Here is a 15043-nt window from a genome sequence, read left to right on the forward strand (position 1 = left end):
TGCAACGAGTCCGGGCAAAGCTTACATTTTACTTTCTACCAATAGCGAGTAGGCGTTTTTGTCCCTTTCCACGGAGTCTGAGGAAGGCGGTTTGCTACTGTTCCACCGATACCGAGGGTGCCTTGGCTTGCTCCTGCGCAGCTTATTCTGAGGAAGACGCAGTTTGCGTTTCCTCCACCTATACTGAGGAAGCTTTGGTTTGATGCTTCTCCACTGGTCCTTTTGGATGACTCCGTTTGTCCTCCCTCCACTAAGGTTAAGGCCGCCTCAGTTTGCCCCATTCTCTGCTGGATAGCGCCTACGTGCTTGGTTAGTCTGTTCTCGTTTGACTGTCAAGAAGACTTGGTATGCGCCATATTCACTGGAGACGGCCCTGCCAAGAAAGGCTTGGTTTGTTCTTGCTCCTGTGGTACTATGAAGTAACTCGCCTTTGCTAGACTCATAAGACGGGTGGTTGGGTGGTCATAAGGATGCCATCAATAGCTCCCAGTTATGATGGGGAAAGCGACAAGAGGTGCCGTCTTTACCACCACCCTGATATGTTCCCACTGCTGCTTCCTGGGTTGTGCTTTTTTAGCTCTTGACTGCGTTTTACTATTTTTACAGTTCTTTTGAGACAGCAGTTCTGACTCTAGATTCTTGTCCACTAATATACATGGACAAGGCATACCACTTAATTGGTGGCACACAACATCCGATGTTATGTTTTACAAGGTGAGCAGCAGAGTGGAGTTAGCAAAGTGTGTTTGGGTCCAAAAGCTGTGACGATTTGTGAAACGGTGTTCATGGGTTAAACGACCACAAGTACAAGTGAAATGGGGGCACACACGCTTCCTCAATCCCTCCTCTTGGGCAGCAACAAAACTGCCCATGCCAGTCCTAGATGGGCCTGGATGAATCGCAGAAGCCGCAGTTATAAATGGGAAACTGAAACTCTGAAGCCTAGCCCAACAAATGCACTCACTTTCCAAGGCAATGCCGGGGCCCGCCTGTGTTTATCTCCTTGAAGGGTTGGAGGCCCTAGACCTGTTCATTACATGCACTAAAGTGAGCCATACCTTTCCTTAGCATGGAACTCGCTGCACAGAGTGGCACTATAGTCCTCACAGTGTTAAGACTGTCAACTATTGGTTCCCACAGCTGTCTTTGGGGCCAGAAAAATGTCTCCACCCCCTTATAGTACACCTGTGTTTAAATGATAAACCAGGCTTTTAAAAGATATTGGCCTGATTTCAATGGAGACACATGTGAGGGCATGCTGAAAAACAGCAGGAGGCTTCAAATATCGCTTTAATGCTTTGATATTAATGTAATGCTGGTCTTTTCCCCACGGATCGCTGGTGTTGGTAAGGGACAGATGCCACGCTGCACCAGTACCCAGAGAACAGTGGTAATCGTATTTTCACAAAATCCCTGGACTTCACCAAGTAAGCTATGTTACTGCAATGAAATTGGCAACTCTGTGAGATTAATGGGCATAATGTCTTCCCTGAGATGCCAGCACAGTGCCAACTCTGCCATGTGTGTTAGCGCTGCAGTCTTGAAAGCTGGCCACATCTTGTGTGGTCAATGAAGTAAAAGGTCAACTAGAATGCAGACATGGATGCCTTGTCCTCGTGTGTGAACAGTAGAGCTGTTTGTTTGTTAAGCACATTTCAAAGCATTCAGGGATTTCCTTAGAAGCAAATACCAATTATTTAAAATTAACCAGTGTCATGAGAAAATGGAAAGCTTGGTGATAGTGGCACACATATCCATCGGTATAACGTGGCACAGCAGTATTGGTTGCCAAATGGTTTAAAGAATGATGAGTAATTATACTTTGCACATTTTTTCTCCCCCTCCCCACTTTCTTCGATGATTGGGTGTCAGGAAATCGTACGAATTTGAAGATTTGCCGCAGTCGGCATTGGAAAATCATCGAGCTGATTGGTGTGCCCAGAACAAGATTCTAACACGTACTCTTTCGGAGGAGAACGTATATGAAGATATTCTAGGTAGAGTATGACCTCACACGTTATCTGCAGAGAATGTATGTGAAGCGTAAGATCTCGCATGTTGAATGTAGAGGATGTATAGGAAGATATTCTAGATGGCATATATCCTTACACATTTCCTGCAGAGAATATATATGAAGATATTATAGGTGGCGCCATATAACCTCGCAAGTTGCCTGCAGAGGGAGGGGGGGGGAAGAAGAGAGAGAGAGAGAGAGAGAGAGCTCATAAATTGACTGCAGATAATGTATATGAAGATATTCTAGGTAGACCACAACCTTACACACCTGTTTGAGGAACAGCTCTTTGACTATGCAGTGCTCTACGACTATAACCTCATGAATTTATTTGTGGAATAAAATGAACTTCTCAAAGAATTTGCAAGTTACCCAGTTCCCATGGTAACAATATGAGCGGGCCCTAATGTTTTCCTGTTGCTTGCTGAGACACGTAGTTTTTGTTTTCCCATTGCAAATATGGCCCTACAATACCAGCATGTAATGGGAAAACCAAGGGCTGACTTGGTGTCACTCATGGAACTGGAAATCTCAGCAGCTACGTATAGTTTGCAAATCAGTCCGCTTCACAAAGTCTTTTATAAACTCTTCAGAACTCTGTCTCCCAGTGTTCAATGTCCGAGTCTTCCTTCTCTCACAAGATCTATGGGCCACCATGGTATCTGCCTAGGTGTCTCAAAATGTAGAACGGAGCTCTCCCTTCCCAACCGTCATTCTTACGCAATGGTATTTTGACTACAATTGCCACAGTGCAGCATCAGTGCGTTACTTTTCTCAATCTTTTGGGGCTCTTTCGTACTCCATGTTCCTAATATGCAGCGTTGTCTCTCCTTCACCCAGAAGAAAGACACTGTGATGCTTTGGCTACCGTTTCCAGAATGCAGTGTCTGTTTTCTTGCTGTTATAATCTTCATGGGGCGCTGTGGTATCATGGCTATATTTACCACAATGCATCACCAGACCTCTCCCACGTCTTTCTTCAAAACCTTGGTATATTGACTCACGCAAGTTGCAGATTTTGATACTTTTATTAGACTAACTGAAACATCTATGCAGAGATGGAACAAAACTTAGCTTACAAAGTACGACATACCTCTTCATCAGATGCTGCACAGTGAACTGATTTATAAAGGAAAGCCACAGCACAGATCGTTCTTAAAACGAAAAAAAGGAACAGTTCATTGGCTGGAGGAACAGAATTAATGGAATGTGGGGCTGGAATTGCTTTCTTATCTGAAAGGTATATTGACTACAAATCCAAGAATGGAGTGAGGGAGCTTTCCCTTTTCTTAGATCGTTTGGGACACTTTAGTACATGGACTGAACTTCTCCATATGCAGCGTCAGGCCCAACAAGTACACTTGCGCCATTCACTAAGCCTTAGCCTGGTGCTCAAACATGTTTTTTTTTCTTCTCCATTCCCTCTAGTATTTACTTGCATATTTCCATTGTTGGTGGCCTCTTTCGTTTCCCTTGGCACTCCTTTTCATATATCGGTTGCATGCTCCAACTGTCGCAGGACCTTTTGCAGATCATGTGACCATGGCTCCAGTGTCTCTTACTCATCTGGTGATGCTGTCTTCTGGTTTGCTATGACGTCTTCCTGTCGCAGCCCCATGCATGAAGATCCTTCCAACAGCTCAGGTTCTTGTGTATGGCGTTTGGTGTAGGGCCTCCATGTCACCTCTTGCAGGTCTCTACATCTTTTCCCCTTCTGTTGTGTACCTCTCATAACATTATCCCATTGATGAGGAATCCTATGACCTGATCTCAGCCTGATTAGTCCACTAGTATCCTCCTTATTTCCCAAGATGACATCTTTCTGGACTGTTTACATGACCTAGGGAATCAAAATGTTCAAACCTCAGGCCAGCATCTTGGTTTTCATCACCTATTCTCTCTGGAACTGTGAGGTCTGAGTTCTCCGTCCTTCTGGATTGCCAACGATAGTGTGGGTAGTGTGGCAGATATAACAAAACACATCACATAACAGTACATTTTTAAAGACTTTATTTAGCATGGGCAGGATGGGAGAGTGATGAATGCCTATGGGGACAAGGCGTACCCAACTACATTTAAAATTTGTTCTTCTGTCAAAACGATGTATTAGACTGTAAGCTTTCAGGATCCCTTGTCCGATAGCAATGCCCTTTTCCATCAGACTCTCTAAATAACTTCAGTTTCAGGCTTCTTTCTCAAGATCAGTCGCAGGGATATAGTGCAGTGCATGCGTCTCTATTCACAAAACTAGTCACAAGGATCTAGCATCTAGCCACTGCTTTAGATCAACACACACATCTAACACACAGCTTGCTTCTTTCTCAGGATGACAGTTTCTCTGGTACATCGCCCAACCACCACTTTGCCCACATCTCCTTCCTCTGCATCTAGCACCAAGCTCGCCGATTGTCATCCCATCCAGGAGGATACTTCTGGCCCACTTCTTCCGGTTCCTGGGTTATAGGCCCCCAGTTCACTCTTATGGGATATTGCGCCCATCTCCTTATCAATGGATATAGTGCCCCTCTCACTATCATAAGATATACTGCCTTTTTTAATACAGAGGGATAAGGTGCCTTCTTCGTTATCAAGCAGCTCAGTCTCTTCGGGAACATCAGGCCATCCATCCACACACAGGTTCTGTGCTGTCTCCAGCCTCAGGCCACCCATCTCTCCATTGCTCTGCTTCTTCTTCACCAGCTCCTTCTGCAAACACCTTAGCACCTGCTTCCATTTTCCCAGAATGGCTGAACAGAGCCCCTTTTATCCTGAGTAAGCCAGGTACCAGCTCCCCCGGGGCTGGTCCATTCAGGTGTTTCTCTATTGCCTCTTTATTGTTATTCAGGCTCTGTACAGTAGTCAAGGTGATATGAAGTCTTTCAAAAGGCCTGATGAACATCTTTAATCCACACCATGTGCTTTGAGCGTGTATTTGGTGGTTAGCCAGTTTTTCTCCCTCTCCAGTTTGCTACTTTGTTTCAAGGGAAGAGGGGTTCAGCTGGGACGTTTCATGGTGTTGGCGTCTCCTCTCTGCCCTTTTCCCTTGGAGTTTAGTTTTTGTTTCTCCTGATGTTTGAAAGGTCTAGAAGTGTTTTTTGTGTACAGGCCATACTGCTGAATGGATATTGGGGCAGATTGGCAAATGCTTCTTCCTAGATGTGTAAGGGGGATGTAGTAGTGTCAAACAGGCTATTGGTGTGTCTTGGATCTTGTCCCTGGGATACAGAGACAATGACCACATTGAAGCAAGCGTAGTGTGTCCCATCTGGGTGGGTTAACAGGGATGCAGTGCTTCTGTAGTCTGACTAGGACTGGGAATGCCTTGCCTCCTGACTCCAGAGAAGAGGAAAGGTGGCTTCATTGAAATTAATAGTTTTATAGCTCCTCTTGCTTCAAACCTTCTCTGGTTCCAGTGTTCGGACTATGAGGAGGAGAAACAGCACTGTGATGAGATCAACACAATGACTCCATCACACTGGGGATCTGCTTCCACCACAGGCGTCGTGCAATAACTCAGTCCCTTTTTATTTGAATTTGTGATGCTAGATGGAGGAGTTTTGCCACTATACTCTAAGTACTCCTAGGAAAAGTGGAACCTCACACATGGTCTTTGGAAAATATATATGAAGTATGAAGCCAAAACCCTCTTGAAGCACTTCTCTATGAGCAAACAAGACACATATTCCTGATGCAGCAGGCTGGCCAACGGGACCAACAATGTTGATCCCTACCTTCCTTTTACAAAGGGATTGGCCCCATAGGTGCTGGGATGTTTGCACCACTTATTCCAGGCGTTTGGCAAGTGGCACAGCTTCAGCAGTGACCTTCTACGTGAAAACCCTTTGTGGACCAGTAGCATTAAAGAAATAACCTTACTTTTATCATATTCACCCCATGTATCCTGCTAGATGCACCTAATGGGCCAGCAGCATTATGAAAGACCAACCTGATTGGGGCAATAACAACCTTCTCTGGCCATCAGTAGTGTTTTTTGTGGAATCGTTTGGCCAAAGTTTATCTTCTCAATACATCCTGATTCCCAGGGGTTTCCCCCTCTAGTTGGTAACAAATCTGCTTTCTCAGGCCTTCCATTGAGGAACATGTCCTCTCACCATTACTGAAGTCTCTCCTAGAGAGTCCACTTTCTGCACCACACTCTGGCTGCTCTTTAGGGTTTAGATCTTCGAGGTCAGCAAGAACCTCCTCTTCCTCTCCACCAGGAGTATGATCAGGTAGGTTCAGGCACCCCACGTAAACCTTGAGGTGCTGAAGGGACAGAAGACTTCTTCCCCTTTTTGGTCTTGGTGTTCCCCTTTGCCTTAAACCTAGTCTTAGGCTTTGCCGAAAAGTTGGTCTTTTTGGTCAGAGACCTTCCCCTTTAAGAATCAACTGCACCAAAATCTATATCCAAAGTCTCAAGGTCATTGCCTACTAGTCTTTCCTGTGACGACCTCCTGTCTAACAGTTAAGGTTGCAGTGATGCCATTCAATGAGTGTGTTCCAGGTAAGACTGGGAACTATCTGAGGGGACAATTAGTCAGTTTTGTAAACCTCAGGGGAAGTTTTTCAACTTCCTTTAGGTTGACATGTGATTTGTCTACTACTGATATGCTGGCCCCATTGTCTATAATGTCAATTGTTTCTTGGCACTGAATGAAGACACTATCCTTAAAGTAAGACCGGGTATTATCAGGGAAGTAATTATATGTTTTGAGCATGCACTGTTCCGAGGATTCAACTGATGCAGAAACAGTCTGTGTGTACATTTGTAGGTTGTTCAGCAGAAGAGAAGGGTGCACCTGTCTTAATACTTCTATCACCTTGACAGAAGACAGTAGTGACTCCCAAGGCCAATGTCTTGCCCCTACATATGGGATCCCCTGCACATGGCCATTATTCCCACAAAGCAAGCACTTGCCAAAGGCTTGTGGCTATGAAGGCTTAGTATCACCTGACTCATATTTGTCACTATGAGCCCCACTACACTTACCAGGATGATGATGTGAGTTAACCCCTTATGTTTGTGGCCCTGCTTGGCGGGGACTTTATTCAGATGAACTTTCTTCATGCCTCATACCCTCATCACGTTTCTGGGGAGCCCCTTGTCCTCAGGGGTATACTCGATGGGGCACCCGTAAGTCAGTAGCTACTTCTAATTTAGGATCACTTTTCTTTAAATTGGCTAAGTGCTATCTTGGCTCTGGGAAACTGGCATAAAGATGTGCTCAAGCATGAACAAATGTACCATGTGCAAACCTGTTTTAACCTTGTGCCATCTATCCACCCATGCAAGTTCTTAAGGGAGACATTGGCCCAAGTCACCCATGTCACACCATCTTTCTTGTGCACTCGAAACCATTTTCGTACGTATTGAGGAGTCTTCCCAATGTAAGGATGAGGGTTTCTTTCATACTAATATAACCATCTTGTTTTCTAACATCCAGCTCCAAAACAGCATCGCATCCCCTCTGGGAAAGTCTACTAAGCAATCATGAATCCTGTACAGGAGCCCTCCTCCCCCTCTTGGTACATTACAAGTGAACTCAAAGGAATTCAACCAATCTAAAATGCCTTCTTTAACATCCTGCAAATGGGTTCTACAAACTTTGGATTTCTAGATGTCTTGAACTATAATTCCCATCATACCTACCCAGCACAGTCAACGGTATGGGATCATGGGAGCTGGAGTGCACAAGATCTGGAGAGCCACAGGTTTCAGGCCCCTGTCATATACATTTAGCAGGCCCACTGGCGGTCTAGGAGATGGTCCCATTACTAGGAGGAGGTTGATCCACTGTATCTCAGAAATCTGGCTTCCTCCACCGCTTTTCATTCAAGATGCTGACCCTTGTTCTTTCTCTGCCCTTTTTAGCGGCAAACTCCTTTTCCCTTTATGGCAGTTTCCCTCCTTTTAAGGGGTGCCTGTACTTCTAACTTTTCTCTCTTAAGGGCTGCTTCATGTGTCCACTCTGTCCTGGGCAGCTATTTTAGCTTCCCACTGTCTGCCATCTGATGCAATCTCAGCTCTTTTTAAATAGTTCTCCATTTCCATGAACCTGAGGTTCTCCTTTTCCATATTCAGGATATCCGTAGCATCAGCGGTGAGAACAGACACGGTAGGAGGGGGTTGGAAACCATTGAGTACCTGCAACTCCCCAACCCCTACCTCCCACAACAGGAGAGGTAGTCTCTTGAAAATCTGATAGTTTTGGAAAATTAGGTGTGATGCCTGTGGCACCGAGACTCACGCAAAACATAGATTCTTAAAAGGGTCCATTTGCAGCGTAGTAGGAAAATATCTATCAGCCTGAAGTACATTTTGTGAAAAGGACAGGGGCCGACACAGAGTCCTACATAAACTCCACAGATTGTTCATATCTTGGACAGAAAGGAACTGATACATTCTTGTAGTTTCTTCACGAGGAAATTGCAGAGTACACAATTGTATAAGCTGCAAACAAATCCAACAAGATTTGCAGGACTTCGCCTTTCCTAATGAATGTATTCACAGCAAATCTGTATCGATAAAGCTGCATACTTTAATACGAATTCTAGGATTTGGCATTTCAAGCGTGCGCTTTGCGGGGCGGGGTTGCATAGTTTGCGAGAAAGAATATAGTGTGATAAATGGTAGCATTATCATTGTTTAAAGATCATTCATAACCAACAACGCCAACTGAGCGACAAGCTTAACATTTAAATCCCTAGACCAGTGGTCCACTTCACTGCCAACCTAGTGCTCATCGCAAATGCTTTATAAGCCAAAGCACCTCTGTTTGTGCACCAAAAACAGAGATTTCTACTATTGCCAGCTCCATGATACCTTTACTTGTCGGTGCAAGGTGGAAGAAGTCTCCGGTTGGAAATGGCTGCCATAAGTCAATCAACAATTACTTTGCTACTGGAGAGTGCAGGGCCAACATTCTTTAAAACCATGTAAAGGTTGGTATGATTGGGGAACCCCAATAAGAAACATCCCCAATTCACATCTTCGTTCTTCTCAAAATATAAAAGAGCAATGCCTGCCAGAGACAAACATTGACCAGATAGATCTAGTGCTAGAAAGACAAATGATCTTACACGGAGGAATCCGACACAGAAACCTGACCTATTTCCCCCCCTTACAACTTCATTAATGCTCTGCATTTATTAATAACAGTGCTCTGGGGGTCTCACAAAATGAAAACCTGAAACTAAAACCTTAATAACCTAAAAACCCTAATAGATTGATTATTTCTCACACTCCTCTGTTAGTGAAGCTGGGAAAGTCAAGGCATTCACATGAACATTGAATCAGAATGAAATCTCTGTTCTACGTGCCAGCTGTATTGGACCGTCCTGTAGCTTTTGGCCATAGAATGAGCCCAGGAATCCTGAATAAGCTCTCTAAATTTCTCTGAAATGCCAGGCACTCCCCACTGATGCATAAAATAATCCAGGCTGCTAGTGTAAGAGATGCTTGTATAACCAACGGATGAGGGTTTCATCAGATGCTTGTGCAGTCCAAAAAGGAGCCATTGGGACAAGCACAAGTCCCTCACTCTGTTCCGCAGTCTGTGTCCTGGCTATTGTTGCAAATGAGAGAAAGGCATGCATCATGGGAACATTGGACTAAAGATGTAGTGGATGCTTTTAGTCTGTTAGTTTGCCAATTGAAGTAAAGCCAGAGGTGTTCCTTTAAAATGCAAAGCAAACCAGTCCATCCTCTGCAAGACATACCTCTGCATCATCTTGCAAAATGTACAACTGTCCAGCACACTTTTGCTGTGATCATTACAAATCTGGATGCCTGTTCTGCCACTACATTGGACAACCCTGGCAAGTATTCCACTGTAACTGAGATCTAAGGAGGTAATGCCAATTATTGGCCATCACGGCGAAAAGATGGGTTTTGTTACACACCCCAAAGCCATTGTCCATCTTTAGAAGAGAAGTATAACCCTCCCCATCTCCCAACAGAGACCTGATAGCAAAGGAGCTCACTAGCAGTTCAAAGAAATTGATATGTAGTCAGAGGTCCTGCTGAAGACACTTCCTTTTCATGAAAATTAGGCCACACCAAGCTCTTCAGATTGACCTGCTCGCACAAGACTCGATCAAATCCAGAGCAGAATCAAAGATGGCTCCCCAGTTCATTGCTTAAATATGACTGACCCCACCCCCCCACCCCTCTGCAGCTTGGATGCGTTTGTACCTTTCAAGATCACCACTTAGCTGTAATGTAAGTGTCTGATGGTCCTGGACAGTGTCCACTATGAACCCCGGAAACATTTGGGTTTTGCCACAGCCAGCTTTAATTTCTCCCATTTGGCAAGACAGTCCAGATCCTGTAAAAGTGACAAGGCCCTCATGACGTTGCTTCCCAGATTGACTCCTCAAACCAAATGTAATGTCATCCAGGTAATCTATCCTCTGCACCCCTTAAGCTTTTTTTTCAGTAGCTCCTGGAGCGTACCAAGTGCCAGATGGAATTACCAATGAACTATCTCAGACCCAAATAACCAGACAGATGGCAAAATATGACTTTATCAGCTCAAATAAAGTAGGGAAACCTGGTGAACAAGCAGATTGCCGCTCACTCATGCTTGTCTACATTTCATTTACACAAAGGCTTTAAACCTCGATGTATGTCAGCTATGACGTCATCCTACGTGGCAAACAGTAAAAACATATCGCAAAGAGGGATTGGTTAAGGGAACATATATACCTATACTTCATTTATGTATTAGTAACAGAAGTGCCTGCCCTCTAACTGGTAGGCACGCCTTGAACTACCTCTAACTACGCATAATGCAGATTAATAGCAGAATAACAGCAACGGATTGGCTTCTACAGCAATGTATAGTAAACAGCTACATAGGCGCACATGATTGGCTGTAATTCTCTCCCACTCTTGGACATTTGGCTCCTTAGCAGCACGTAAGCAAAACAAAACCCAGGTGCATGGAATAATGCCAGACCACTGCCAACTTGGCCAATTAGCCTAGGATCTCATCAGTTGGGCCCTAAGCCAAGGCTTCGTTGTAGTTGGCCTTGCTGACTGGTCTCTTCCTTGGGACATTTGAGGGACTGTAGGTACATCACTATCTTTGTCTAGCGCTTAATGAATAGGCCTTGTTTTCCAGTCCTGAATCACGTGTGACGAGGCCACGATTTTGTCCATTTTTACCTTTTATTTAATGCTATTTAATTCAATTATACTCGTAGCCTCTGGAGACCTGGTTGCTCTGACTTGCATATGCTTTCTCCATCTGAGATTGTTCAATCCATGGCACTTGAAAATGTACTCTTTTACTTAATCTAAGAGAAATATGCCATGCATAAGTAGCTTATGCTCTTTGACTCCCCTTGTGCCTTGCAGTTACCTTTTGATATGGCATCCTTGATCCCAAGTCAAACGGATATTATTTGTTCTTCACACAAAGCTATTTTCCAGCGCCTGTCCGCTCCTGCAGCCTCAATCTGTCCTTCAGGTTTCTTAGCTTACTGTTATACGAAACTGATGTCCTTATTTTCATCATGGCTGCTTTATCCGTGTTATGTTTTCTACTGCAGCAAGCATCTATATTTCTAAACTTCCTTACGTTTCTGCGTATTTACATCTACTGCTTCTCTTAGTGTAAATGATTTCTTCGTATTCGCATGAATGTTTACTTTATTACTTCAGTTACATCTTCAATCTTTGTATTTGTGTATCTTTTCAGTGTGTCCTTGGGTCTTCTCTTTATGACATCACTTTACCCTGGGCATAAGAAAGGGTGGGTCCCAATTTTTTGTTAAAGGGGGATTGAGCTTAAATAGGGACTAAATTGTGAAGTAACAAACAGAAAGCAAAGCTCAATTACCCCTCTTTTAGTCCACCTAACATGTGGGTCAGGGACAAGGAGAGCAAAATGATAGATTGTCTATTTTTTCTTTCTAGAGGTCACATAGAACACATATTATTGTACTGAAGAAAAACAAAGTATAAACACATATTTTAATAATGAATTCAATTAAAAAAACATACAAATGTATATAGTTGCTGCTTTCCACAAGACACCTACAAATATTTAAAGCAGGTTAGAATCACACAAAGATTAAAAAGTCCAGCAAAAATACATATTTTACTCGTAGTGTCTAGAGTTAGTAAAGTGACAGTGTAGTAAATCACCTTGACAAATTAATTTTCAAAACATTATTTGTTTTGTCATATTCGGGGGAACATGCTTGAAAAGCACTGCACGAGAGTTTTAATGCTGTATAAAGACACATAGATTTTTGTGTCTAGATGTCTACATATGTTTCGCCACAGGATTTACATGAACACCATCCCTGGTGTTCTGCTGTTGTAGTTCTAGCCCTCTTCAGGACGAAATCTTGTTTTTCAGAAGTGACAAAAAAGTCAAACAAAATCCCCGGATTTTTCACACTTTCCAATGCTGTAAGAAGTGGAAATGCGAAATTTGTGTTGGTGCTTGATCAAAGATAAAAACATATTTAAATGCTATTTTGATAATTGTTTATGTGACTAGGATTGCTAAGTTATCCAGGTCTCCGCTTATCACTGACCTTTTTATGCTCTTGTGGTTGGACTTTTTAGTTGATGTAACGAAGGAAGTGGGAACTCGCTTCCTTTTCCATGTATGGTGTCATACAACAGACTGATTCTGTGATATTTTAGCAGACTTTACACGATTTTACTCCGCCATCATGTCATTTGTCCTGTTGTTCTCAGCAGGGAGACACTTTTTTTCTCTCGACCTATAAGGGAGGTCATATGGTGCGTTTTAGCAAGATTTATTTTGATATTACTTGTGAGACAGATTGTGCGGTATTTCGACTGACCTGCAAATTCTTTAGTCAATTTTTGTTCAATTCGGCACTGGGTCGCTGAGCAGTATCACGCTGGGCCGGTTGAACAATTTTGCGAAACGGATGCCGTCTTTATCCCACCAGCCTGGAAGGACACCACCAGCCTGGAAGGACAAAAGGGTGGGAGGGGCATTAGGGAAAACTTTCTTCGGATCCTCTCAGGACTACCTTCAGTGTAGCATGTCCCAAATAGTCTTTTTTCGTGCTTACAATTCCACTCTGAGGGAAAGCGGGCGTTTAAGGACAGGTTCGATTTACCTTATGAGTAATTCCAGGCGGTCGGACGTCTTTCAGTGTACTGCGGCACCTTTCTATTTGCATGCGGGAGAACCAGTTCGTCTGATACAGTATCCCAGAGGAGGTTTAGTGTTGTTTCGTGTTAACATGTCACATGACCACCTATTGCGCATCTGGTCCGTGCTTTTACTTTATAATTCGATATACGTCCAGAATGGTCGGCCATCTTGAAGGGTGTGAATGCAGTACTAGGTCTGCGTCTTTTCGAATGTTCAGAATGTCTAACCATACTTGGTCCTCAAGTATATTGAATATGTCCATAGTTGTATCCTATTCTATGATGGCGCCAGATGTTGTTTAGTGGAGAACAGAAGTGAAGATATCTATATTCAGTTGATATATTTGATATTTGGGATATTAATCTTTAAAAGAAAATACCCCACTCCACTGCTGAATTTAGGCCATTTTTCACTGTGTCCAAATCAAAAATCCATTTTTGTTCATACTTTCGGAGTGCTAGATCGCGATCTCCTCCTCCTTTTTGAGATTTGGACTGTTTGGATAATGAACCAAAATATTTCGCATGGTTTGTGTTTCAAATGGAGATAATGGGCGACCAGTGGTTTGTTAGGTTTTTGGTTTCTAATGTTTGTACGGTGTTCTCCTATAAGTGTTTTTATATATCTTTTAGTTTTTCCGATGTAGAGAAGTTGGCAAGGGCACTGGATTGCGTAAACTACCCATTGGGAGCTACAGTTTGTAAATGATTTCAGTTGCCAAATTTGTTCATGTTGCGTTGGTTTAAATATTGTACCAATATTTGCAAACATTCAAGTTGTGGAATACTGGTGTATAGAGCGACAACATCTAGTGTTGCGAAGATATCTCCTTGCTCGATGATGGACTACAAAAACCATGGGAAACAACTCAAAACACGTTTAGAACAAAGAGGTTACCCAAAAAACAAATAAATATGGCATATAAAAGGGCTAAAAACAGAAATCGAGAAACATGCCTAAATCCCCAAAACAAAAACACTCTGGAAAAGATGACATGTGTCACGACCTTCAGCCCGATTAGCCATAATCTACGAAAATTAGTTCTAAAAAATTGACACATCATAAAAACAGAAGACTTTATCCCAGCACCACCAAGATTCGCCTTTAAAAGACAAAGAAACCTAAGAGATAATCTGGTCCATACGTACCCCCAGGCAATAAAGAAGGCGGAAACACAGAAAACACTCTGGGATCTACCTCCTGTAACAGGACACTATAAGTGTGGTAATTGATGTGCATGCTCTTTAACAAAAAACATGAAGAATGTTAACGTGAAAGGAAAAATTTGGCAACTGAAATCATTTACAAACTGTAGCTCCCAATGGGTAGTTTACGCAATCCAGTGCCCTTGCCAACTTCTCTACATCGGAAAAACAAAAAGACATATAAAAACACGTATAGGAGAACACCGTACCAACATTAGAAACCAAAAACCTAACAAACCACTGGTCGCCCATTAGCTCCATTTGAAACACAAACCATGCGAAATATTTTGGTTCAGTATCCAAACAGTCCAAATCTCAAAAAGAGGAGGAGATCGCGATCTAGCACTCCGAAAGTGTGAACAAAAATGGATTTTTGATTTGGACACAGTGAAAAATGGCCTAAATTCAGCAGTGGAGTGGGGTATTTTCTTTTAAGGATTAATATCCCAAATATCAAATATATCAACTGAATATAGATATCTTCACTTCTGTTCTCCACTAAACATCATCTGGCACCATCATAGAATAGGATACAACTATGGACATATTCAATATATTTGAGGACCAAGTCTGGTTAGACATTCTGAACATTCGAAAAGATGCAGACCTAGTACTGCATTCACACCCTTCAAGATGGCCGACCATTCTGGACGTATATCGAATTACAAAGTAAA

At 43.0% G+C, this 15043-nt stretch overlaps 1 protein-coding gene across 6 annotated transcripts in view; it reads left to right on the top strand.

Annotated features, from left to right (window-relative positions):
- DENND2A (DENN domain containing 2A) overlaps positions 1-15043 on the top strand; it is a 420914-nt gene that overhangs the window by 220162 nt on the left and 185709 nt on the right. For all 6 annotated transcript variants that reach the window (XM_069628810.1, XM_069628811.1, XM_069628812.1 and 3 more), the window contains one exon: positions 1873-1997. In XM_069628810.1, the coding sequence (XP_069484911.1) occupies positions 1873-1997 (125 nt within the window). The remainder of the gene's footprint in view (positions 1-1872; positions 1998-15043) is intronic.

This window comes from Ambystoma mexicanum, chromosome 12 (genome assembly GCF_040938575.1).
Source record: "Ambystoma mexicanum isolate Mex_15411 chromosome 12, UKY_AmexF1_1, whole genome shotgun sequence".
NCBI lineage: Eukaryota > Metazoa > Chordata > Amphibia > Caudata > Ambystomatidae > Ambystoma > Ambystoma mexicanum.